Source organism: Sturnus vulgaris, chromosome 13 (genome assembly GCF_052056855.1).
Source record: "Sturnus vulgaris isolate bStuVul1 chromosome 13, bStuVul1.hap1, whole genome shotgun sequence".
Classification (NCBI taxonomy): domain Eukaryota; kingdom Metazoa; phylum Chordata; class Aves; order Passeriformes; family Sturnidae; genus Sturnus; species Sturnus vulgaris.
In genome coordinates this window covers 13,164,955-13,191,941 of record NC_142255.1, presented here as the reverse complement: position 1 = coordinate 13,191,941, position 26,987 = coordinate 13,164,955, and the positions used below count along the sequence as shown (strand labels likewise).

At 51.3% G+C, this 26,987-nt stretch overlaps 2 protein-coding genes across 2 annotated transcripts in view; one reads left to right on the top strand and one right to left on the bottom strand.

The window, feature by feature from the left end:
* The window catches only part of ACAN (aggrecan), a 48,342-nt gene extending 30,352 nt beyond the window's left edge, over positions 1-17,990 (top strand). Inside the window, exons 12-17 of the mRNA XM_088172613.1 lie at positions 30-3,197; positions 14,003-14,161; positions 14,507-14,589; positions 14,913-15,057; positions 15,612-15,794; positions 17,215-17,990. Of these exons, the coding sequence (XP_088028739.1) occupies positions 30-3,197; positions 14,003-14,161; positions 14,507-14,589; positions 14,913-15,057; positions 15,612-15,794; positions 17,215-17,303 (3,827 nt within the window). The 3' untranslated portion in view covers positions 17,304-17,990. The remainder of the gene's footprint in view (positions 1-29; positions 3,198-14,002; positions 14,162-14,506; positions 14,590-14,912; positions 15,058-15,611; positions 15,795-17,214) is intronic.
* A 1,082-nt stretch (positions 17,991-19,072) lies between these two features.
* HAPLN3 (hyaluronan and proteoglycan link protein 3) lies at positions 19,073-23,403 on the bottom strand. Its single transcript, XM_014886319.2, has 5 exons — positions 23,335-23,403; positions 21,622-21,781; positions 21,008-21,379; positions 19,609-19,911; positions 19,073-19,438 (listed from the first exon to the last, which is right to left on the bottom strand). The coding sequence occupies exons 2-5, from the start codon at positions 21,746-21,748 to the stop codon at positions 19,158-19,160; spliced, it is 1,083 nt and encodes a 360-aa protein (XP_014741805.2). The 5' UTR covers positions 21,749-21,781; positions 23,335-23,403; the 3' UTR covers positions 19,073-19,157.
* Between the last annotated feature and the right edge of the window lie 3,584 nt (positions 23,404-26,987).

Genomic DNA, 26,987 nt, shown 5'->3' with positions numbered 1-26,987 from the left:
CTTCTCTTTGTCTGCTCTTTCTTTTCCAGTGAGTCCATCTGCTTTTCCCCCATTTACCATAGTACCAGAGGAAACAAGTACCAATGCTTCTGTCAGCGAGGTGTCAGGGGAGCATCAAGTCAGTGGTGAATCTTCAGCATCCGGGTGGGTACCCGGAGCTCCAGATACAAGCGGAGAACCAACTTCTGGAGTTTTTGAACTTAGTGGAGACCACTCGGGGACTGGAGAGAGCGGATTACCATCAGTAGACCTGCATGCCAGTGGCTTCCCACCTGCAGAAAGTGGGCTGCCCTCAGGAGACCTGAGTGGTGTGTCTTCTGGCGTTGTTGATATCAGTGGCCTGCCTTCTGCAGAGGAGGAGATATCCGTGTCTATTTCAAGGATACCAGAGATCAGTGGGATGCCACCTGAAGTGGAAAGCAGCGGGCTGCCTTCTGGAGTGAGCGGAGAAATCTCTGGCACTGAGCTAGTCAGTGGCGTGTCATCTGGAGAGGAAAGCGGGCTCGCCTCTGCTTTTCCTACCGTGTCTCTTGTGGATACCACATTAGTGGAAGTTGTAACAGCAGTGACAGAACGGCGAGAGGAGGGAAAAGGCTCCATCGGAGTCAGCGGAGAAGGAGATCTGTCAGGGCTCCCATCCTCTGAGTGGGACGGCAGTGGTGGAATCCAAGGCTTGCCCTCGGGAGCTGAGCCCAGCGGGGAGCCCTCTGGGGTACCCGAGCTCAGCGGGCTGCCCTCGGCAGGGTCTGAACTCAGTGGGTTGCCCTCAGGACTGGATGCCAGTGGAGAAACATCTGGAACACATGAGATCAGTGGCCTGGTGGACCTAAGTGGCCTTACCTCTGGTATTGATGGAAGCAGTGAGGCCTCCGGCATTACCTTTGTAGATGCCACCTTGGAGGAAGTGACAACAAGCCCGCCAATCACAGGAGCAGAAACAAAAGAGATTTTGGAAACCAGTGGATTGCCTTCAGGAGATGAAGATGGATCAGGCATGGTATCTGGGGGTTTAGACATCAGTGGTGAGCCTTCTGGGCATGTAGACTTTGGTGGGAGTGTTTCTGGAGTGCTGGAGATGAGCGGATACCCGAGCGGAGTGACGGACAGCAGCGGAGACCTCTCTGGAACTGATGTCACCAGTGGTCTGCTGTCTGGAGAGGAAAGTGGACTCACGTCTGGCTTTCCCACAGTGTCTCTTGTGGATACCACTTTGGTGGAAGTTGTAACACAGACATCAGTGGCACAAGAAGTGGGAGAAGGACCATCTGGGATAATAGAAATCAGTGGATTTACTTCTGGAGACAGAGGGCTATCTGGAGAAGGATCTGGAGCTGTGGAGACTAGTGGATTTCCTTCAGGGGCAGGAGACTTGAGTGAAGAGCCATCTGGAATCCCGTACATTAGTGGAGACTTCTCTGGAGCCACAGATCTAAGTGGACTGTCTTCAACAGCGACTGATATTAGTGGGGAGGCCTCAGGGCTTCCAGGAATCACTTTAGTCACTTCTGATTCAGTAGAAGTGGTGACAAGACCAACAGTATCACAGGAACTCGGTGGGGAAACTGTCACATTCCCCTACAGTCTGGGTTCAAGTGGTGAAGCCTCTGCATCTGGTGAACTAAGTGGGGAAACATCTGCACTGCCAGAAAGTGCTCTAGAAACATCAACAGCTTATGAAATCAGTGGTGAAACATCTGCATTTCCTGAAACTGGTATAGAAACATCCACGATGCATGAAATCAGTGGGGAAACATCTGCATTTCCCGAATTTAACACAGAAACATCAACAATTCAAGAAATAAGTGGGGAAACCTCTGCATTTCCTGAAATTTTCACAGAAACATCCACAAGTCAGGAAGCCAGGGGTGAAACATCTGGGTATCCTGAGATTGTCATAGAAGCATCCACTGGTCAAGAAGTAAGTGGGGAAACCTCTGCATTTCCTGAAAGTAGCACAGAAACATCCACAGTACAAGAAATCAGTGGGGAAACATCTGCATTTCCTGAAATTAGAATAGAAACATCAACAATACAAGAAATCAGTGGGGAAACATCTGCATTTCCTGAAATTAGAATAGAAACATTCACAAGCCAAGAAGCCAGGGGTGAAGTATCTGGCTATCCTGAAATTAGCATAGAAACTTCAGCAGTCCACGAAATCAGTGGAGAAACATCTGCCTTTCCTGAAATCAGCATAGAAACTTCAACAGTGCATGAAATTAGTGGAGAAAGTTCTGCATTTCCTGAAATTAGAATAGAAACATACACAAATCAAGAAGCCAGGGGTGAAACATCTGCCTACCCAGAAATTAGCATAGAAACTTCAACGGTCCATGAAACCAGTGGGGAAAATTCTGCATTTCCTGAAATCAGCATAGAAACTTCGACAGTCCATGAAATCAGTGGGGAAATGTCCTCCTTTCCTGAAATTAGCATAGAAACTTCCACAATCCATGAAACCAGTGGTGAAGTATTTCCTGAAATTAGAATAGAAACGTCCACAGGTGAAGAAGCTCGAGGTGAAACATCTGCATTTCCTGAGATTAGCATAGAAACTTCTACAGTCCATGATATCAGTGGGGAGACATCTGCATTCCCTGAGTTTAGCATAGAAACACCAACAAGTCAAGAAGCCAGGAATGAAACATCTGCCTATCCTGAAATTTTCATAGAAACATCCACAGTTCAAGAAGTCAGTGGGGAAACTTCTGCATTTCCTGAAATTAGAATAGGAACACCCACAAGTCAAGAAGCCCGAGGTGAGACATTTCCTGAGATCAGCATAGAAGCATCCACAGTCCATGAAACCAGTGGGGAAGCATCTGCATTGCCTGCTGCTAACATCAAAACAGATGCCACATCTTTGGCCAGTGGGGAGCCCTTTGGTACTTCTGTGGAAAAGGAGATTCCTGACACAACATCTGGAGCTGTGACACACTCTATCGCAGGCATTTCAGGGGAAACCTCTGTCCCAGACATCATAATTAGTACCAGGACTCCAGATGTTGAACCAACACAGGGACTCAGGAACCCTGAAGAGGCTCAGCTTGAAATGGAGCCTTCCCCTCCTGTGGTGTCAGAACAAGAGACAGAGACAGCTGTTGCTCCAGACAATCCCCATCTGCTGGCCACCACCACTGCTGCCCTGCCCCAAGTCTCACAAGAAGCAATTGACGCATTAGGACCCACTACAGAAGGTATTGTGTCTCATATGGAAGGGAAAGCTTTGTGGGAGGGAAGGAGGGGGCATAGCTGTCACTTTTTTTGTTTTTTATACAGCAGAGAACATTAACACGGAAGCAAACTTGAGTTCTGCTGGAAAGCCATAAACATGGGGTTTTCCACAGGTCATGATCACAGACTCATAGAATTGTTAAAGTTGAAAAATACCTTTATGGTCATCGAGTCCAACCATTAACCCAGCACTGCCAAGTCCACCACTAACCCATGTCCCTCAGTGCCACCTCTATATGTCTTTTAAACCCTCCAGGGATGGTCGTTCAACCATTTCCCTGGGCAGCCTGTTCCAATGTTCCATTGTTCCACCTGCCAGAGTTTTCTACTCTGCATACAGCCGAGAAGTTGGAGAAGATGGGCTGCTAGTCTCAGTCCTGTTCTGTTTCTCTTTCCATGGTGGGCTGACTTGCTGCCTACAGCCCCAAGTATTGCTCAGCACGTGGCCACCCTCTGGTCTGTGCCTTATGCTGCTCTCTGCAGCTACAATGGGACAAACGTGTGAGATAATGCTCAGAGCATCCCTAGCTTTTGTCAGCTCTGTTGATAAATGCCCTTCCCTCCACCCTGCCTTTTCAGTGTTTTAGTGTTCTGTCTTTTGTTGGGCCCCTTTGTTGCCAAGTACAAACAGACACAATATTTAATCCTGATTAACCATTTATGGTGAAAACACTCTCCTGGCATTCTGACTAGCATTTCCTGAGAAGAGTTCACATGCTGTGAAAGTACTGCAGTGAGAAAAAACACAAGATGTAAGACATTGTGCCTCTTGGCCAAGGGAGATACTCAGTCCAGCTAACACAGGATGTCCTGCAGCATCCCTGGACACAGCTTGGTTTCCCTTTGCTGCCATCAGGAGCTGGCACCTGAGGACAAACCTCGTAGGAAAGCCATCAGTGCTTGTGCTGTTGTATGAATGTCGTGCATGTGCTCAGTTCTCAAAGGGACACATGTTCATGTAGGGCCACACGTTGCTTAAGTATGGTACAAAATGTATGTGCAAAGAGATTTGCTCACTTCCTTCTGGCAAAAGCGTCATCAGTTCTACCCCTTTCCACAGCACCTCCTAAACTGCTTCTTTTGGGTCAATTTACACCGTTCAGCATAGCTAGCTCTTGTCTCAGTAAGGGTCTGTAAGTGCAGGGCTTTGTGGCGCTCAGCCTGGTTTCTAACGTCATTTCCATGCCCAAAGTGTTTCCAGTGAGTCACTGCCATTTCCCTCTCTGAGAGCACAGGTAATGACAAACCTTTGTTCAGTCCTGCTCACAGCACGTCTGCAGTCCCCTCTGTCTGTGCTGAGCAGCTGCCCCCAGGGTGCTGCAGGAGGGGATGAGGGCAGATCAGCATGGTCATTCATTCCCACAGCACTGGTCCAGCCTGGTATAGGAATTATGGACCACCAAAAATCCTTCCTGCAGAAGTAGGCTCTGCTTTTGGGCCATGCCCACTGCCACATCCAAGCCCAGAGACAAAAATAAGCCAGCAAAGGCAGCACTGAGGAAAAGAAAGGAAGCCAGTGAGGCTCAGTAAAAAAAAATAAATAAATAAATAAAATATATTGGCCCCAAAATATGGATTTTATTCCACTGCGTTTTCTTTTTAAAAATTAACCACAAGGCCATTGCCAGATTCCTCAGACCATTTGTTAGCCAACATTTTTGTGAAGTATTTTGAAAGAAAACCATGTGTTCAGCAGCTCATGTGTGAAGAATCTTGAAAAATGTTCTGAAATTGGAATATGTGTATTTGCAAGTCACAGAGAGGACAATGTAACAGCTGGGGTTTCTTAGCAGGAGACAGCAAGAGGTAAGCAACCACTGCATGAAGTTTAATTGTACACTTTATAAATTAGAAATGGGCTTGAATGCATGTGTGTGGCTGGTACTCCAACCAGGGAAGATATTCTAGGGTAAACTTCTCAGTTTATTGGTAAACTTTATTACAATGTCCCTACAGAGTTAAATGCAGTCCTGGTCAGGGTATTAAGGAAGCACATCCAGGTAGCAAAAAAAAGTTTGTTGGTCATGAACTCAAAATGCCCCTACAACAAGGCAAAACTCTTCTGGAGAATTACAGCAGAGATGACAAAAGAAGGGGGAAAAAACACAAAAAAAGAAAGAAAAGGAATCCTAGGTTTCCTTTTTTGGGTTGTTACTTTTTACAGAGCTCTGGGGATTGTGAACATGGAAAGTCTACAAGGAAGAACTGTAGGCTGGATCCCAAACTGCTCTTTCCCATGTTGTGGCTGATTTTTCACTTGAAGCTTCCCAGTCTTGAAATTTAGCTCTTGCAAATAAAATCAGCTCCCATATGCATGTCTTGTGCTGGGCTCAGGGTTTGTAGGTGCAGTGGGTGTCTGTGCAGCACAGGGGATTTTGACTGACACTAAAGCACGGGTGAAGCTGGTTCAGCTTTACAGGAGCTTAGAGTGGGGAACAGGCAGAAATGTGGATTCTGCCCTCTGGCCCTGTTGTTGGAGGGTTCCAGTTAGATCCAGCAGTCTATTTAGTGGGATGATTTAAGAAGAATGATATTATTCTGCTCTGCTGGAGCCTAAAAGTATCTCTAAAATCCAGAGCCAGAAGACCGAAGATTAACACTTGGAGTGCCAGTATGTTTTAGTGTTTAACCAAATTGAAGGCTGTGCACGTACATGTCTTCAGTCAGCATTTGATTCCTTCATGAGGACAGGAACCCCACAAGCTGAAAGAATGGTCCATAGGCTTGGCTTCCTCACCCAGGGTTTTGCCAACTCAGCAGGTCTTTTTGTTTCTGGTAGAATTTGAAGACAAATAATTATTAGCTGAAAATACATGCTGGCGCTTCAGTGAAGAGCTGCGGTTTGGAGCTCTCAGACCAGTCAACGACTGAAAACTTCACTCCAATTGTGGGGGGAAAGAGAAATGTGCTGAAATAGCATCTTTTTATATAAAGTTTTGCTTGTCTCTGGTGAAACAAGTCCATGAAGTCTGTTGCCTATGGCCCCACACAGCAGAAGGTTAGAATACAAATGAGAAAAGGTCTTAATGGGCTTTCCTCATGCTTCACAACCTGGAAGTCCAAGGGATTGAGTTTTGTTGGTTCAGAGAAAATCATCCATTAAAAAAGTCAAGAAAATATTCTCCTGATTCAGAATGTTTTACCCAATGTGGAATGTAAATTATGCTCTCAGGAAGGAGATGGAGGTCCCAGTCCTGGCTGAGAGGTACAGACCCTTTGTGGCTGAGCAGATGATTTGATGTCTCCTGGACCCTCTGCTTTGCACCAGAAGTTAATTTGCTTAAACAAAACCTTCCTCTGCAGATGTAACCTACAGACTTGGACTAGTGTTATTTACACATCCATTTACTTTTACACATAGTATTTTGGAGACAGAGATATCCAAATTTCCTGAGCTCTTCTTCCATGAGAGCATTGGACAAGTTTCCAGCAGATCAACAAGTCCTCCTGGAGATTTGATGGTCTCTAGTAAAATGGAGTTTTTTTAAGGCTGCAGCAATGCCTGCCCCTTCTGCACGGAGGCTTTGGTTAAATTATCACAAGTTAATTATTTTAATGACTTAATTGCTCATTGTAAGTCAGTAGCTGGCTATGTATGTTCAATACTAGCATTTAACTTACAATGTGAGAGAACTGGTTTCCCCAACTCCTCCTATTCTTTTCTTCTAGGAGTCACCTTACAATTGCTCCAATGTTTTTCTTTGATGTTTGAGCTATCAGATCAGTAGTTCAAACTTCCCAGCAGACTCTGAAAAGCAAATTTAATTTGTACCTGGATTTTTTTTCTTAGTCTCTAGGAGATAATTATCTAGTTGGTCTCTGATTCCTGTTTGGATAATTGCACTTACAAGGAGGCCTAGAAAGAAAGGGTGAGGGGCACAACAGGCACGGTTGGGCATCCTGAAAATGCCTTGCCCTTCTCTCCGATCCTTTCTGCTCTGTAGAACAAAAACAGGAGGATATAGAAATATCATAGAATATATTACTAAACCTGTTACTCACAGCTTCAGGGAAACTACAGTTTGTTCGGGGTTTTGGTGGTAGCATCCTCTCTGTTCACCAGCTGCTTCTCCTTAGTAGATGTTTTAAACACAAAGCTGACCTTGTTTAAGGGATATTCTTGCTCATCTTCCATACAGGCAGCCATGGAAAGAAATGCACAGACTGTACTGTTCTAGGAAATGGTAGCATTGTTTCTGGTATTGTTGTCTCAACTGAGATGAGAATTTTAAAAGCATTTCCTTCTCACCACTGACACTGCATGTTCATTTTTACATGCCATTTGCCTTCTGAGCAAAACCAGAGCCAATCTATTTTTCTTTCATTTCTTCCAGGTTTCTCTTTCCAATTTCCATGATCTAGTACAATTTTTTTTTTTCAAAGGCATTGGGAGAATCATAAAATGGTTAGGGTTGGAAAAACCTTAAAGATGATCTAGCTTGAACCTCCCCCTACCATGGGCAGCAATGACAATAATATTTCTCTTGTTTTTATTTGCACCAAAATAAAATTATTCTGACTAAATATAGTGTATATCTGGCAATGGAGAAGAAGTCTTAGGAAGAAAATGGTGGAACAAATTCAAACTTTGTGTTGCAGCTGTGTAACTCTCCTTGCTTTCTCCAGCCAACAGTTTACATCTTCCAGATGCAAAACCTGGGTTACATTGGCCATTTTGTTTTAATTGGTTTATTTAAGAAAGAAAAGCATCTAAAAGTTAGACCTTGGGTCCCGTTAATAGCAAAAAATAGAAACTGTTGTGACAGTAGAATTGAGGAATTTTTGCAACTTCTGGGCAATATTAAGTGCAGCATGAATCCTCTTTAGGAGAATTGCTAATTCTGCATTATCCTCAAGAAGCGAGTTAATAACATGTTCTAACTGGGTTTCCTATTCTTGGCACCGCGAGGCATTTTCTCCCCGTCTTTGTTTTACAGCTGCAGCTCTTGAAAGCGAGGGCTGCCTCCCTCCTGCATTCCTCGACTATCGCTGTCCTTTGTTAGCTCCGGGTAATAATAGCACTGGTCTTGTCTCCTTGTCAGCTGATAAGCACTTGAGTTGCATCGCAAAGCAGAGCTGACTTTTTGGATGACTGCTCAGCCAAGCAAATAAATAGCTCGTGTCTAAATCCTGGAGTGTCAAGGTACCTGGCAGCTGTGGAGGTGGGGGCTCAGCTCCGTGCTGAGCAGAGCTGGCACACCTAGCGTGCTGCGGGCTTTGCAGCTGCTGAAGAGGTGTGCGGTGATTTGCTAACCTCATCTAGCTCTAGACAATGTGGAAGTAGACACATTCATAGTATAAAAAAGGCTATTAAAAAAAAAAAAAAAAAAAAAAAAAAGACCCAAACGCTAAATGTTGTGTGATAGATGGGATTTTTTTTTTTTAATGGAGTTCTCACCTCCTGTAAATCGTGTTTGTGGCTTAGATGCCTTATCCTAGAAATACCCACAAACCAATTTGCCAGGATTTCCAGAGGCAACGTCAATGCCAATTTTACCATTTAGACCTTTCTTGATTTTCTGGGAAGACTAGAATCAGCAACGCTTTCTCCAACCTGAGAGATATAGTTGAGTTTTCCAATATCAGCTTGGTGAGGTGATTCTACATCTAGATGGAGGCAGGGTCACTGCCTCAGCAGCCCAATAGGCTGAAGGGGAGTTTGGTGTTTATGATCATCTCATGTTTAAAATATATTTTCTCCAGACATTTGAAGCACAATTTTGGGGGAAAAAAAACCTCTCTGTATCTCACTTGTATTTGTTGTTTGTTTCTCCAATATTACCTACAAGTACACACCCTTTCTCTGCGTGTTATATATAAAATATATATGTATATGTATGGAGAGACATAACATATATATTATAACCAGAGATTTGTTTTTACTGCATATATAATATGTGCAACCATATTATATGCAATATCTGTAAAAGGAAACTCTGTTCCAGTCTTATTTCCCAGCTGGAAATGTGTGGCAATGACTTTGCACATGTGTGCCTGCTCCCCCCTCCTCCAAGCCTAGGGATGGCAGCACACAGCAGGTCTCCTGCATCTCAGAAGAGATCTTGGACACGCCAAGTTTTATTCCACATGGCCGAAGACAGCTGAAGGCTCATTATCCCCAGCTAAACATCCAGCTTTAGCTCTTGTGAGTGCTTCACCCCCACCTCTGCAGTGTTCTTTCCACTTCACGGAGCCTGACGAATGAAGGAAAGCCTCTCCTCACATGTTCAGCTGGAGCCCACTGGAATCAACATGAACTTCTGCTGCCACTGCTGTTGGGAAGCCCAAAGGGCCTCTTGAGTTGCAATCACCCCTCAGGATACCTCGTTTTTCTTTATGCTCTCTGTCTTCTAGGAACTCCAAGTGTGACTAATAAGCAATACTCAGCCAAGTTCAGCTCCTCTATTCTTCCTCTAGGCTTGTGACTCCCATTTTGTTCTGGAAAGTCTCAGAGTATTTACTACTATCATGGAAACAGGAATTATCTTCATTTTGCAGTGAACAAAGAAATCCAAAAGCTTTCGTGAGATTTAGAAGGGCAATCTGGAGTGAAAAATTCCTTCTCTCAGAGAAGAACTGCAAAACTGGAGAAAGAGGCTCATCAGCCATCTGAGGAATGATTTCATTGCTCACAGAGATACAGCCTAGAGTAAAGATGACAATCTCCTTGCTCCAAAGCACACACAGATTTACCATCCAAGGTCATAAAAGATTTTTTCCATCACTTAGGCACGTTACAGAACATGTCAGCTTTTAGATGATGTATCAGACCTTGGCCACTGAGTCACTAGACAGCCACAGGGGATATAACGCCCATCTGTTCTCTTGTGCCTTGGGACACTGAGCAGCTGGGCCTCAGCTCCAAGAAAACAATATCCAACCAAATACACCCCAGTCAGAAGATGAACACAGATCTTGGGGAGTCGCTGCTCTGCTATTTCCACAGCCAGCATGTTTATCATCTTTGAATGTTTCCTCGCTAGCCCTGTTATCCACAAGAAGAGCATGAAGTGTTAGTCATTACTTTTAAAGCCTTACATTTCTCCTGAGTGTGAAAGAAATGCTGGCTCGCATGAGAATCTAAGTAGCCATTACTTAACCCAACCTGTGTGGATATGTTCCCCCTTTCTTCCTTAGTCTTTCTTGTTTCTGAGTTGAATGTGTCGGAAACCTTTCCATTCTGAATGGCCTTTCTTCTGATTCCAAAGCTCTCTCCACTAAGATGGAGCCCACATCTGAAAAAGATGTACCAGCTTCTTCCATCCTCATCACAAGCAGAAGAGCACATAGTGGGGACAGGTCTGGAGAAAATGTCACTGCATTCCAGTGTCCCTCACCAAGGAATTAGTACCCATAGCCAGGTGTAAGATCGTCAAAGAGAAAACGTTGAGGGGCTCTGAACCACCTTTGAACCCACTTTTTTTTTCTTCTCTGCATCTTCTTCATCTTCACTGAGAAGAGATTTCTTGATGCAGAACTTCATCTACATTACAGTTAGGAAGAAACTATTAGTGAGGACGGAAAACCAGGAATGCTGGTTAGGCGATAGAGATCTCTTTGAGGACGTTTCCATCACTTATGGAAGAATTCCACATGCTTCCTCATAGACCTTTAGCTGCTGGAGATACAGACCAAGTTTGCATGTTTGATGCATCAGGTGGAGGCAGAGGAGAAAAGAATTGCCACAGCCAGTGCTGTGTGTTGGACGCATCCTGCTGAGCTTTGTTCTGATATCTTCAGAGTGGTGTTCAACCATCAGAAAAACAATGCCTTCCTTGTAGGGTGGGTTGGGTCTCTTGCCTCCATTCTTCCAGCAGCAGCAGTGGCAGTATGTTATTAAATACAACCCTCTCAAGTCCCCCCAAAACAACTGACATTCCCTCCTAAACAAGCAAGGAAACAAGTTCTCCTGTTGGTGGAGTTGCCTGCCCAGAGCCCTAATGGAAGCCCTTGATTTCTTGCAGACACCGATGTGTGCCACTCAAGCCCCTGTCTGAATGGAGCCACCTGCGTTGATGGCATCGACTCTTTCAAATGCTTTTGCCTTCCCAGCTACGGAGGGGACCTGTGTGAGATCGGTACGGCCTCCCTGGCTTCAGCTAATCCTACTAACTGCTCACCACCTTGTCCCCACAATACCCCCCAAAAAACCCCCAGTTCTCCTGCCAGTGCTGCCCTCATCTCACTGAGCTAACCTCTAACAGCAGCTTAAAACACAGACGGGAAAAGCTTTGAGGCTTTTCCATATCTAATTTGATAAGTTTGTTCTTCTCAGCATCACATCCTCTAAGATTCCTGAGCAGGAGCTTCTGGTGTCTTCTTCAGCTTTCTCTTTTTGAAGTGTCTCTGGTGAAGCTCCACACAGATCATAACAATGTTGATCATGGAAGCTGCTGTCTTGTTGGGTCAAGGGTCTTTCTGTTCATCTGTAACAGTAGGGAACTTTCTGAGTACATCTTCACCTTAGGCAAACTTTCTCTGCTAGACTGGAATTCTGTGGAAGGATGCTTCAACTGAGCCATGAAAAATCATTGTGTTTCTCTCGGGGAAGATGCAGCTGAGAGAAGCATCATTCACTCCAGGAATCTCCACTGATTTGACACAGCATGACATTTTTGTCATCTCCACAACGTGGCTTCTTGTGGCAAAATCAGCAGGGAATGTATCTTTGAGGAAACAGGAAGCAACCTGTATTTCCATCAAAATTAGGCATTTTGACCTGTACTAATACTTCTTTTTGTTTCTACAAGGAAAGAAAAAGAGTTTTTTCCTTGAAGTTGATGAAAGTCCAAACTTTTATCAGCTTATCTGAGGGGAAGCTCTCCTGCCTTGCTCAAACAAAAGAGAAATAAGGTTGCAGTATCTTCTTCACTTTGGCATGAGTAATGATAATATATGTTGGATTTTCTCCTTCCCTTTTTCCACATCTCTTACTACTTCCAATATGAACATATGGAGTAGACCATAAGAAGAAGGCTCAGGATCATTGGACCTGGCAGGAATTGTGCTGTCTTAGCATCAATTTTCCAATGCAACCTCATCAGTTCTCAATTTATGCATCCATGATAGCTGTTGTTGAACATCCTTGTAATGCAACCAGAGATTTTCCACCCTGTGACTGCTTATGATCTTGTTTCATCCAAGCCAGACTTAATTTTCTCTTTTCTCTGAATCATGGGCTCTGATGCCTGGGAGATGCAAGTGGAAGCCAGTGCCCCAAAACTAATGGGGAATGTAAATCTTCATATTCCCATGAGACAGGCCATCCTTGCTGTTGGTCTCCAAGAACAACAGGACACTGTAGGTGAACAATGCACACAGACACTCCCTTTTGTCACCATGAGAGTGTCCTTACCAGGGAACAAGATTTTCATAATTCTTTTCCAAGAAAATTGTTGCCATATTTACCTATAAGAAAAAATTATGTAGGAAAGCCTTTCTCCTAGAAAATGGCCTGCTGAGATTCTTTATCATGTGCTGTCCCATCTCCAGTCTGTGATGACGTGGGATGCCATTAAAGATATTGGAAAAAAAGTCTTAATCTCAAAAGATAGAGTTCTCTGTTAACTTTCTGCAAGAGATCTGCCAGCAAAACCCAAGAATCCTTCCAGCTTCACCTACTTCCAGATAACCCATAATCTGATGAAGAAGGCAGGAAATGCTTTTAATGTCTCAAATAACTACCAAGCACTCCAACATCTATGAAGTGCCTGCAATCTCCAGCTGGAAGAACACCAGAAAGGTGGATTAGGAGGAATTAGTGTTACTGAAAGTGACAAGTGTTTTGACCTACCAAGTTTAACCAAGGAGAAAGAAACTGAGTACACAAAACCTTACTGAAAAGGGAGAGAGGCATGAGGGCTCATGGAAGCCCACCACTCTCAGAGCAGCAAGGGCCTGTGAAGGGATGGCAGATCAGGCATCTGAAAGGCTGAAATTAAACACATTTCATTTTCTGTTTCCTTCAGTCACATGTAGCAGACAGATGTGTGGTGTTGCATTACATGGGAATTGTTGAAGGTCTTTTCTGGTGGTTTCTCCATTTGTCTCTACTTTCCCCCATCTGTGGTTTTATTTTTCTTAATGAGTGTGTTCAGTTCCTCAATATTTCTCAGATAGTAAAAGGCCTCCCGAAAAGATGAGAAATGTTTGTACTTCTTTAGCAGCTTCCAAGCTTTTTCATTGAGATTTAGTTGTCTCTCTCCACTATGGTAAGTTTTTGTCTCCATTTCTTTTCACCAGTCTTGGTCAGTTTGTTTCTCCTCCAGAGTTCCAGAATCACACCAAGTGATGGAACCAGACAAACCTGGTGGTCCCCTCTTTCATTTTGAACACATATGTATTGATTCTGGATATCTGGATATGGGGTTTGGAGGGTTTTTTCCAAAGCAAGAAAACTCTGCAGGCCAGCACAAGTGAGAAGAGAGGTGTTCTTGCTTGGTCAGTTCCTCAAAGCAGACTTCAGGAACATTACACAGTGATTGAATTTCTCAGGAATGAGTCTGTATCATTCAAGCTTTCTAGCAGCACTGGTTGTGTCACTGCAGGCACAAGGCCTTCCACATAGGCTGCCCTCTCTGCGTGTCTTGGATGCCTTCTGAACCATTTTCCCAGGGAATTCCTACAGGCAACAATGTCAGGGTGTGCTTTTTAATGAAAGTGACCATGTGTTGTCCCATGCCATGGGAGCATGAGCTGCTAAGAGGTGAGCTGAAAGCTTTCAGGCACATGCACCAATGCCTTTTCATCCCTCTTCTGTGTGTTTCAGACTTGGAAAACTGTGAGGAAGGCTGGACCAAGTTCCAGGGCCACTGCTACAGACACTTTGAAGAGAGAGAGACTTGGATGGATGCAGAGACCAGATGTCGACAACATCAAGCCCACCTGAGCAGTATCATCACCCCAGAGGAACAAGAATTCGTGAACAGTGAGTGCTGAGGGCAGCCTAAGACTGGGCATGGGTCCAGCCATTGGGCTCTGACTCTACAGGTAGATTTATCCAAAATAGTGTAAAAATCACCATTTGCCCCAGTGATGCCCATATGAATCCTAACAAAGCCTCATCCTAGTACGGGTGCATCCATTCTCATGGCAGGCCGAGTGGGGAGGGAGCTGGACAAACATGGAAAAAGGGGATCAGGGAATATTGACTGGGAGGTAGCTGAATGACCCAGAGGCTCCAGGGCCAGGGACAAAGCTGAGATGGCAAAGAAATGCTTCCAGCAACGTGTAGGACAACCATGACTCTTTTCTCCCCCTCCTGCTCTTCCAGGTCATGCACAGGACTACCAGTGGATCGGCCTCAGTGACAGAGCTGTGGAGAACGACTTCCGCTGGTCTGACGGGCACTCCCTGGTGAGCCTGGAGCCCACAGCACGAGCAGGCAGCAGCTTTTGGGGGGCAGAGGGAAGGGCCCCATGGCTTACATGTTGAGTGCTTGGGTTGGGCATTGAGTGGAGGCAGCCCTAAACTTTGTAGAGCTCATGGTTTTTCCAAGCCTCTAGAAAAGCTGGTCGGGTCCCAGGCAGCATCACAACAGGAACAACTGGTGTAGGGGCAGTGCTGGCAACCCACGGGCTCTGCTGGAGAGAGGCGTGGGAGAGGTGGAGTGAGGATGACCGTGGGAGTAGGACAGACCAGGGCCCAACCTTAGCTGAAGGACTGTCCTCTCTTGGCAGCAATATGAGAACTGGAGGCCCAACCAACCCGATAACTTCTTTTCGGCGGGCGAGGATTGCGTTGTGATGATCTGGCACGAGAAAGGCGAATGGAACGACGTTCCCTGCAACTATCACCTCCCTTTCACCTGCAAGAAAGGAACAGGTCAGCACCCTGTGCCATACTGGCAAGGATGAGAGACTCAGTAGGTGGCTGTGGGTTTAGAGCAGTGCCCAGTGCCCAGGAATATGGGCTTTGTTACTGCACAGGGTGATCAAAGAGATAGAAGGAATTAGAAACAGAAGTTGGCCAAGACTCTAGGAGAAAATTTCACAAGGACTTGAAAATAAATAGGACAAGCCATTAAGATTCAACATCCCCAGGCAGAGTCATACCCTGGCTGCAGCATCACTCCCACACACCAGCTCTGTGCTCTCCCACAGACACCGGCCACTGTTGAGATGCTCAGCTCTCACAGCCTCTTCAGGAGGCAGGAGTGGATCACTGAGGCAGACCCCTGCTTAATTTCAAATCACAGAATTTCCATATCCCCCTGCCACTAAGCTTGGTGGACAGAGGCAATCTCCAAGGGGTTGAAGGTTTAATTCATGGAGGAGTGACGAGGCTTTACACACCCAGCCTGCCCTGGGTGTAAGCTGCCTGCTCAGCCAGGCAGGTGTTCTCTCACTCACTCTCCAGTCTCTGTCCATCTCCCACAGTGGCCTGCGGGGACCCCCCTGCAGTGGAGAACGCCAGGACCTTTGGTCGGAAGAAGGAGCGCTATGAAATAAACTCCATGGTGCGGTACCAGTGCGACCAAGGCTACATCCAACGCCACGTGCCCACGATCCGGTGCCAGCCCAACGGGCAGTGGGAGGAGCCACGGATATCCTGCCTAAACCGTACGTCAGGGTCTCCTTACCTTCCGGGCTAGGGCTGATGGCTCCCTGCAGCTGGAAAGAGCTGGGAATGCAGGGCATCATCTCAGTGCAGGATAGCTCTGAGCCAGGCAGAAGGGAACATCATGGTTCCCTTGACTTCTTGGAAGTTTCCCCTGTGATGGGGCCATGGGAGCTGACATCTTCTGGGGTAGGTGTGGACCACAGAGCCTGGCCTGCAGGACTGCCCTGGAGACCCACCAAGACAGAGTAGGGGCAGCTCCAGAGTCAGGAAAGGGCAACAAGGAGCTTACCAATGGCCCAGGCTACTCAGAAAGGACAATAAATGGCTTCTGAAAGGGTGAGTTTTGGCACAACCTGCAGCAGCAGAGAGAAGAGGATGGTAGAGCTCTTGGGCCCCAAGCCCTTCTCCAGTGTCCCTCTGCCTTGGGAGCAGACAGGAGTCCTGCAGCAGATAGAAGCCAAGGAGCAGGGCTGGGTTCCTGATTCTCCTGTCAGGCCTCCAGCTGATGGCAGTCAGCCTTCTTCTACTGGTGTCCCAGCCCACTCCCAGGCCTGCCTACACCCCTATCTCATCCCTGATTGCCTGCAGCTTCCCAAGAATTTTGTTGGCCTCAGACAAATCACATCTGTCCAGTGGCCTACTTGCCAGGTTCTAGTCTGGCTGGGCAATTCCAGATAAGGCAGATTAAGCAATGGGAAAGCCAGGGAAAGCCGATATGGGCTTAAGGGACAAACCTCTGCCCCAGGGAGGAGATGAAAAGAGGAGAGAGGGTGGAGGTGTCCAAGGGCGGCTGCCTGGTGCAGACCAAGATGCTGATTCCTTTGGCTCTGCTGTAGGTCTGGGGAGGTGCAGGCTGTTCCCAACATGGACTGCCAGGGACCAGGAGACCTGGTCTGCTCCCAACCAGCTTTTGCTGCTTCCACCACGACCCTCCTGCAATTATCACACCAGAGCATGCCAGCTTCCAGGGAGACTGGCAGCAAAGATCAGGCAGCAACCTTGTCCCTGCCAGCCAGACTGGGCTGTTTCCCCTCCGGTGCCCTGAGCACACCGCACTCCTAACGCATATTGGGGCTGGGGATTTAGGGATTGATAGGGCAGTGGATGAGATGGGAAAGAGCTGCCCTCCTGGCTGGGCACAGGGAAGGGATGGGACAAGCAGCCGTGCAGATGATGCTCCCGCCCAGGCTGTCGCCGAGCCCCGGGCACCTTCTCCCCTGGGTGAGCAAGGGCGAGAGAAGGGCCGATTGTGCGGTGTGGGCGGGCTGGCGCCGGGGCACGCACAGCCGGCCCCGGGCAGCGCTGCCTGCGGCTGCCCGTGTTTTTCCAGGCAGCCAGGGGCCGGGGCGGCCAGCGTGGGACAAGCAGCTTCTCTGTCCTGGCTCCTGCCAACAAGGTGCCTTTTCTTCTCCTCCACAGCCTCCAGCTACCAGCGCAGGCTATACAAGAGGAGCCCCAGGAGCCGGTCGAAACCCAGCGGCAGCGCCGTGCACAGACCCACCCATTAGAGCGGGGCGAGAGACCGAGGGGGAACGCGAGAAAGAGAGATTTTTAACGGAACAGTTATATTAACAGAGTCGATTTCTTCTTCTTCTTGTTGCTTTTTTTGTCATATAAGGAAAAAAAAATTATATTAAAGACAAACCCACCTTTGTGTATATATATAAAAAAAAATTGTTTTTCCAAGCACCAAAGCAAAACGAATTAGATCTCAGTATTTTTACTAACCGTCCGGTTCCAATTATCATCGTGCCTTTGGGGACAGGGAGGGGGGTGGGTTTGCAAAGGGCAGGGGGTTAAGTTAAATAATAAAGATGATTATTTTTTCCTGATTTTATCCACGAACAATGTAATTATTTCTGTTATTTAATCTCCAGGGTGAACAGCACCTTTTGGGGTTCTATTTTATTTTTTTTTTCCAGAATCCTTCTACTGCTGCAGCACGTCAGGACGGGTGGGGAGGGCCGGGGGGCTGTGGTGGAAGGAGCTATGGGAGGAGGGAGGCGAGGGGATGCTGAGACCCGGGATCCGGGTGCTGGAGGCTGTGGCCCCTCTCTGCTTCCCCACTGCCCCCTCTGCAGCCTGTCCCGGGACAACGTGCTCTTTCCAGGGGACCGTGCGGGGCACCAGCGTTCCCTGCACCTATTTATATTTTTGAACATATCCTATTTTGAAAGAATGATAAATAATAAAGAAAGCGAAATCGGAATGGGCACTTTGTCAGTGTTGGTTTTTTTAGGGAAGAGGGATGTCTGGTGGGCTCGGAGGAGAAGGGTCTCCCATTGCAAGGCAAAAAGGAAGGAAGGGGAGCCCAAAAAGGGTGCTCTGAGCTACACAAGAATGGTGCAGCCCCAGGCAGCACCTAAGGGTGGGAGGGCTATCCCAAGCTCCCACTGAGGAAGGACCTTGGAGTAGGATAGTGTCCTCTCTGTTCAGCTCTCAGTTTGGGAGGGGTTTAACCCACATACCTAAAACCCATGGCTAGCAGGAACTGCTTCACCTTCCAGCTTTCAGTCCTGACACCCAGGGGGTCAATTAACATTCACTAATGAGGGAACACAAGGCCCTTGCAGGAGCTGAGCTGAGCCAGCACTAATGAGACGATGCTCAGCCAAGGATGAGACAACCAGGGATTCCCAAACCCCTTCTCCATAGCAGACCTTTCTCTTGTGTTGGGGCAGAGATGGGGACACAGCCATGTCACTCCAGGGCTTTCTCCACCATTTTATTAGAAGATGTCCAGAAAAAACACATTTTCATAGCCAGTGCTCAAAGAAGGCACCAGAGTTCAAATGGAGTCCAGGCAAGGGGCACATAGAGATAAGGCACTTGTGCTCCGGCAGGGACAGGCACAATGGCATCCTTCAGCAGGACATGGGTGGGGCTGAGGGAAGAGGGGCCAGGATGCAATGGAGATAACCCGCTCTCTGCTCTGGCCAAGTCCAGCCTTGCCTCACTCCCTCATGGCCTTACCTCGTGAGCTCAGAGGCAGGACCAGCCTGGAAGGGCAGGTGGGTATCAGTGACAATCTGCCACTGCAGGAAGGGGCCACCACCCATGGGGTGGCACGGCCAAATGGGGTGGCAGCAGTAGCCCATGGGGATCATCCTTGCACACATCCCACAACAGGGACTGTCCCACGCTGCTCAGCTGGCAGCCACCCCGAGCAGCTGCAGGTGCCAGCTGCTGACCAAGATGTGGAAAATAAAAAGGAAGGAAACAAAACAAAACAAAAAGAAACGTCCCCCCATCCCACCCACCCCCCCCCCCAGTCACCCCCAAAAAAGCCCTTGGAAAAGCCCAACGCTGGGCGCTGGCAGGCTGGAAACATCCTTCATCCAAGAAGGATCCCTCCCGGCTCCTTATGTCTCTCTGTAGCAGAAGACTCCAAACCTGCCCTTGCTGGGGAAGCCGAAGCTGCGGACACCGGGCTCCGCGGGGCCACAATTGGCCCGGGGCGTGACAATGGGGTAGCGGACACTGCCATCTGCCAGCCAGCCGGCACTGCAGCGGTCCAGCCCCAGGAACTTCCAGGCAGAGTAGAGCTGCCCCACCCGGGCGATCTCGGCCCCTGCATCCTGGCAGCTCTGCTTGGCCTCCTCCAGCGTCATCCCAGCCAGGCGGTCCAGGTAGAAAACCTCTCCTAGGAGAGAAGGCGGAGCGTGAGAGGGGAGCATCAGTGCTGAGCACCATCCCAAGCATCCCCATGGGGAGCATCACTGCCTGGAACAACTCCACCCCATGCCCTAAGAGGGAGGGATGTATAGCCCCCATCCCCAGCATCCCAGCCCCCATCCCTGGCCCAGAACCCACCTTTGAGCGCAGAGGAGAAGCAGAAGGCATCAAAGCGGTGGAGATGCCGGTGGCGCGGGCCGTAGCTGCGGATGCCCGGGGCGAGGTGCACGCCCCCGCAGGGCTTGCGGGGCAGGCGGATGGGGTACTGCACCGTGCCATCGGCCAGCCAGCCCGCGTTGCACCAGTCCAGCCCCTCGCTCCACGCCTGGAAGAGCTGGTTAAAGCTGGCGAGGATGGCACCTTGGTCCTGGCACACTTGCTCGGCTTCGTGGAAGTTGAGCCTGTACTGCCCGCGGGGAGGCTGGTAGGGGAACACGATGCCTGGGGGCAGATGGGACACTCAGCTGGCTCCGTGGGCAACCCACTTAACCCGAGCCCAGCCCCAGCAGGAGCCATAGGGGTTCCGTGACTCGTGTCAAATTCAGGCTCTGGGACAGGGACCACCTCAGTGTGGCGGAGACAAGGCTCAGGCATGCAGGGATGGGGCCGCTCCGGACATGCAGGCGCCAGCAGCGAGTTGCCAGCGACATCTGGTGGCACAGGGACACACGGGCTCGGTCCTGGGGACACAAGGACCCCCTCACGGGGACAGCACCTGCATATACAGGGATGCACAGACTATAACGGGGACGCAGGGACCGCCACCATGGGTTTGTATAGACCACGGTCCTGGGAGCACACGGACAGTGGTCCCAGGGAGGCATGGACCACCCCTGCGGGGATGGATAGTCATGGAGATGCACAGGCTTCTGGAACAGGGATATGAGGGTGAGCATCATGGGGACAAATCCACCATGATCCCAGGGGATCTATGGACCACCAGCGTGGGGATGAATGAACCTCTCTCGTGGGGACGGATGGACAACAGAACCACGGGCATCACCACTTTGGATACAGTCACAAGGACTGGTAGGGACGAGTCACTGTGGGGAGTAGGGTCCAGGGACCAAGGGGGTGGGGCAGGAGCAAGCAACGGGGACATTTCCACAGCTCTGAGCTTGAAAGCAATGTCAGAGCTGAGTCACGTCCCTCATGACAAGTGAGCAAAAGAGGCTGGACCAGTCACCGAGGATCATCACAAGATGCATGGGGATATCCAGAGCTGGGAGGAGACAGCTCCACGTAACACAGCACAGTGGGAAGATGGGTGGGTAAAGGCAGGAAATGCTGCGGCCATGGGGTCACTCCCAACTCTGACTCCAACAGCACTCCCGGTGTCCCAGCTGGGCAGACAGCTCTAGGCTCACTCACTCCCGAGGCCACTTCCCCATCACAGCAAGCATCCCAGCCCCTTTGTGCCGTGACCAAGCTCCCTAACCCCCTTGCCTTGCTATGTCCCCAAAGGAGAAGGTACCACAGGAAGACCAGGCTCACTGGCTTGGCACAGGGGGTCATATGGTCCCCAGCATGCCCCCACCTTGCAGCCGGAGGTCCACAACATCGCTCTCATCCTCCAGCCCATCGATGACCTCGCAGCGGTATTTGCCATCGTCCTTCAAGCGCACATCGCTGATGACCAGCGAGGCCTCGTGCCGGCTGGCCTGACGGATGTGGGCACGGCCCTTGAAGTCCCCAAAGGCCATGTAGGTCTTGCCAATGGCCACCAACACATCTTGCTCTTTGGTGTAGTCATCCCGCAGCTTGGACCACTTGATGCGGATTTTGCGCTTAGGTCCCTGGTCAGGCTCGTAGCGGTAGTGGCAGGGCAGGGTGACATTGGCACCATTGTAGCTGTAGACAGGGTCTTTGGAGGTTTCCACTACTAGTCTGACTCCATTGAAATAATCCACTGAGGGGGAGAAGGAAGGTGTGATGGACAGGTCAGGATCCAGGGCTGGGCAGCATTCCCAGATCTTCCCTCCAGCCACCACCTCTTCTACCATGAGCATCCCCCAAGTATCTCTGGAGCATTCCCACCTGCTCCTCTGGGCCCCACATCCCACCGAGTGATGGGTCTCCACCCCACCCAGAGGCAGGGGGATACTTCAGCCTCCTGTGACAACCTGCCAGCCCCCATTGTCCCCGATATACCTTTGTCCTGCCCGTCGCCATTGTCATTCATTATGTGGTTGTAGTAGAAGCCGTTGTAGAAGGGGTGGTAGGAGCCACTGGCCAGGCGCAGCAGGGTGGCCTTCAGGAGGAGTGGGAGCAGCAGCATGGCTGGGAAGCGAGGTCGAACCCTGAGCCTGGGCTGCAGAGGGGGAAAGGACTCCTGTGACACCCCCAAATAGCCAGGAGAAAGCCAGCACTGCCTGGAAGTGGTGCCAAGCACTTCATACCAGGGGTGCAAGGAGAGGGGTGGGAAGAGCCAGTAGAGCAGCTCGCCTGCCCGCAGGGGAGAGTCCAGGCAACTTGAGCCGTGCCCCTAGATCCGTCCCCCAGCCGGTGCTCCCAGTCCCTTCCATCCTCATCCTCCCGCCTGGCTCACACCACACACCACCCCATTCACTGCTGCTGCCCAGTGTGGGGGTGCCTACTGCGGGGAGCACCTGAGAGACCAAGTCGGGGACGGGGCACCTGGAGAAGTGGGACCCCAGGGTGTCCTTCGAACAGGGAGTACTGGGAAAACGTCACGTAGGGGTGCAGGGAGAGAGAAGGGGCTGAGCCCCACTGTTAAGCAGCAAGCTTGGTTTACAGAGGCAGCCGAGCATGCAACCCGAGCAAGGAGTGAGGAGAGAGCTCGGGCTGCCTCGGCTGCCCCGGCTCCGGACAAAGCCCGGCAGCACTCCCCGTCCTGGCTAAGGACCTCCTAGTCCAGCCCAGGGCTGCCACTCTGCAACACAAACATGGCTGGCACCGACCCCATGCAACACATGTGGCTGCCAAAGCACGTCCCATGGGTGGGGGGTAGCCTGGCTACCCCACGGCACCAGAAATGTGCACTGCCCCGAGCTCTGGGGGCCAGGACACCCAAGGGTGCCCTGCACGGGGCTCACCCAGGGTGCCACCAGCTGAACTGGCTACCTGTGAGCATTCCCGGAGCCGGCAGAGGGGGCCCGGCACCCGGCAAGCCTCCGGCAGACCCCTTCCAACACCGGGGTGAGGATCTGACATCTGTGCCCTGCTCGGACAAGGCTAACGAGTGCCTGCAAACATATCCCGGGCCAGGGGGCTGGGGGAGAGCAGATGCTCAACCCGGAAGGGCCCAACACGGGGTGCGGTGGTGCTCTCCAGGGTCCGGGGAGTGAAACCAGCTGCTCTCACGGCAGGTTGCTCAATCCCAGACTTTCCTCTGCAGTCAGTGCCTCTGCTCACCATGGGGTGCAGCCACACTTGCCACCCACCGGGGCCAGCAGAGCCGTGCCCGAGGGTGCAGGGTGCACCCGCTGGAGCGCCAGCACAGCCCCAGGAGCTGTCACAGCGGCGTGGCACTGCTGGCACCGGAGTGCAGGGACACCGACACAGCCACGTGCTGCCCACACGCCGCAGGGTGGGCTCGAGGCACGGCAGCTTCACACCTCGGGCTGCAGGGCACCAGCCCTGATTCCCCTGCACCCCAATGCCTGGAGACCCCCCCAGAACCCAGCGCTGCGGTGACATGCAGTGTGCCCGGTGTTCTCTACTGCAGCACCGTGAGCATCGTGCTGTAGCACCCAGCACAGCGACGCCTGGCACCTACCACAGTGATGCCCTGCTCCCTCCATGGCAATGCCATTCCCCCTGCCCTTCGTGGCAAGCAAGGTGCCCATGACCCCGGGGTGCCAGCCCTCCCCAGTCCCGGCACTGGGGCCAAGCCCTACTCACGCTGGTTGCGGGCAGGCTGCAGGCAGGCGTGCAGGCAGGCTGCAGGCAGATGCACTGTGTTTAGGGCTCTTACAGGGCTGAGAGGAAGCAGCTCCAGGGCCTGCCTCTTAAAGGGAAACACACGCCTTTCCCAACCCCCTGCTCGCAGCCCGGAGCTGGGGTGGGTGCCCCCGGCCCCCCCCGCCCACCACGCCCGGGTGATGGCCTCACTGTGTGTCCACACACTGCCCACATGCTGCCCACACGCTTCACACACCTTATCTGCAGAGTGCCAGCTCCCTGCACTGCCCCCGACTTGGAAGGGACAGCAGTGGGGAGAAATGTGCCCTGTTGGGGCTGGTGGGATCCTATGATGTTCTAAGCAAAGCCTTGGTGAAATCACAGTGCCAGGGAAGAAGAGACATCCCTTGTCCCACATCCCACTGGAGGAGACCTGGCCACAGTCTCCAGACAAAGGTGATGTCCAACACAATGTGGCAGGAGCACTACAGGCACAAGCAGCTCAGGACAGGTGGGCTGTGGCACGGAGTGATCAGTGCCCAGGATGTGCGGGCAGTGCCTGCCTGCTCTGGAATTCAGGAGAGACAGCTGAGCTGCGGGGTTCAGCCTCTTCAGGGTCTGCTTGATGCTGCGAGGACAAAGCAGAGGCACAGAAACCAGGGCAAAAAATCTGGAGTGCCCAGTTGTAACCATCTGAGGGGGCATCATCCCCAAACTTGGGCGATGCGCTCCATGTCAGCTCCCACTGGCACACAGACAGGCAGACCCAGCTCCAAGAGGATCGAGTCGTCAGGAAGGGCAGCACGGAGGCGGCGCCGCCAGGGGATGCCGGTCAGGGGATAGACAGAAGGGACAAACAGAGGAACCACGATGCTGCGTGTGCCCTGACCCATCGACCCGCTGTCCCAGTCCAGCGCGCTGCTTCACCCCCCACTTTGTTGTTTTATGGCAAGGAAATGAGGCGTGGGGGCCCCGGTCCAGCTCTTGCCGCCGTGCAGGATGGCTTCAAGCCGGAAAGAAAACAACCCGTGTAAAAATAAACGGCCCGAGGCTGGCTGGGGGGTGAAGGGGGCCAGGACCCCTTCCCGACAGCGCCCAGCACGGAGCGCTCGGGGTGCGATCCTGTCTGTCCGCCGCCGGCGGCTGATAGCGAGCAGCCAGCAAGGAAACGGCGTTATCGGCCGCCAGCGCCGGCACACAGCTCGGGCTCCCCGCGGGAACCCCCGACCGGGGATGGCTGTGGGACCCGCGGTCTGGAGGCACTGCTCTTCCTTGTTCTCCTTTTCCCCGCACACCCAGCAGCCCTGCCAGCCCTCCCCGAGGAGCCGGGCTGCCCAGGGACACGGGAGTGTGACGGCCGGGCGCGCCGCCTGCTCGCCTGCCCGGAGCAGCCTGTCCCGCAGCCCACAATGGAGGGACAATTATATCTTCCGGCATGGAGCCGCTGCACTGCCTACATCCTGGTCGAGGGTCCCTGCTGCTCCCAGCCCTGCCACTTTGCCGGAGGGGATGGTGGGATGGTGTCCCAGATGCACCCTGGCCATCACTGCCCCACTGCAGCTGCTTGCCCAAGTTGGTCTAGTGATCCAGCAATTGAGATAGTTCCCTCCACCCCCGGGCTGTGCAGAAAACAGACAGCCCTGTCGGGGCACGCTGCTCCCTGGCATGGCTATCCCATTGTTCCAGAACCGAGGAACAAGCCCCACAGTGTCCTGCACTGCCTGCACCACGGTGCCTGCAAGCAGCCATCCCCTGCCCGGCCCGAGGAGGGGAGCAGCAGCACGGAAGAGGACGGGGATGCTTTCGGGCACCTCTTTTCAGCAACAGCTCCTGGCTCACCTTGGGCCACAACTCTTATCTGGATGTGGCCAATGATTTCTCCATCTCCTCCTAGGGTGCAAAGGCATGAGAAAGTATCTGGCCACCAGCAGTCCTTGAGGAAGAAGGAATCTCCTTATTTTCTTCCCACCTCCCACCCTCTTTTTGCTTTCTATTCCCAGAGATTTACCCTGGTTGTGACCACAGGTTTCAGGTTGAGCAAAGCTATGCAGGGTCAGGGAAGCTCTGACCTGGGAGCACATGTTTAGGGCACGTGTCTAGGGCTGGCTGAGCATTTGGCTGAATGGGAGCCATAAAAGTGTCATCCTCGTCTTCCCCACCTCAAAGCCAGCGCCTGACAGCTCTGCTGTGGCCTCACCAGAGATTTGTCCATGAAATCCTTGCACAGGATGATTCCAGCAGGAACACTCACATTCCTGGTGGGATGGAGGAGCTTGTGATCTGTGCTGGGCTTTCCGGGTGGTGGTGAGAGGATGCTCTCACTGACGGCTGCTTCCTGAGGAACCAGCTCCCAGCAGCTGGCAGCACCGGCAGCAGAGTCAGCAGGCAGCAGGGTGCCACAGCATGCCGGCCATCCCAGCCTTCCTGCCGACCCAGTAACCCAGCCACGTCCGGGAACAGCATCCGAGGGACAGGGACAAGTCATGAGGGACACTGGCTCTCCCAATCCCCCCATCCTGGGGCTCTGGGGGGATGAAGGAAATGCCACAAGGCTGGGAAGGGGCTCAGAATCCCTCGGGGGGGGGATTGCTTAGGGGGTGGCAATGGGCAGGGGGAAGCAGCAGCCGGGGGCTGAGGATGCATCCCCGGCTCTGATGTGCAGCATCTGCTTCTATCACCCTCCCCATGGAGCCTCTGCCATATCCCTGGCTCATGGCTGTCTTGGCTGGACTCGAAGCGAACTGCTCTTATCTCTGCCTCAGCTTCCCGATGATAAGGGTGGCATGTCTGGAGGTGAACCAGGCAGACTGTCCCCCCTGTCCCTGGCTCTAGCTGTAGCTGCTATTTGTCACCAAGCAGCTGCAGACATAGCCACAATGAATTCACAAGCAGATCCCCAGCTCCTCTGATGCCCACAGCTGGCACTCCCAGGGCAAGGCATGAGCCCACCTCCCATAGACAAGGCCCAAGGAGGAGATGCCTGGCTGAGCAGGGCACTGCTGGCAGCAGGGAGGTGCAGGAAGATTGTCCAGAGCAGCAGGGACAGAGAGCTGTGGTAAGACATAGGTGACACTTGGCTATCCATGCCAACTCCAGCATGACAGATTCTGGACACGAGCAAAGCTCCTCTGTTCTGTGCACCACAATGCCCTTTCCCTACATGGGACCACATCCTCAATGCCAGGCAGATCCTGCTCCAGCAGTATCCATGCCCCAGCCCTCCCCGGGAGGGCTCTGCTGGGAATATCCCCACGGGTAGCCCTCGCAAAATTCACAGCTCCCTCCAGCCCTGGGAGCGTGCTTGGGTGTAAGAGCTGATCTAGCTCCAAGCTGGGGATTTGCTCCAGGATCAAAGCCAAAGGAGGAGACACAGGGTGTGGGGTGCTGATAGAGGCTTCCCCTCCCCAAGTCCCATCCCGCTGCGCCCGGCCAGCTGCGAGCACTCTCCAGCAGCTGCGACAGGGTGGAGACAGTGGGAAAGATGCACACAAAGCCCTGAGATACCCTGTTTTTCAGGCAGGGAAGGGAGCTAGGAGGATCTGTGAAGGCAGGAGAAGTGCAGGGCCAGTACAGCAGCTGGCTACACCCCAGGATGGAGGAGTTGAGGGGCTCAGAGGGAACCCTGGAGAATCAACAGACCAGTCAGACTTTTG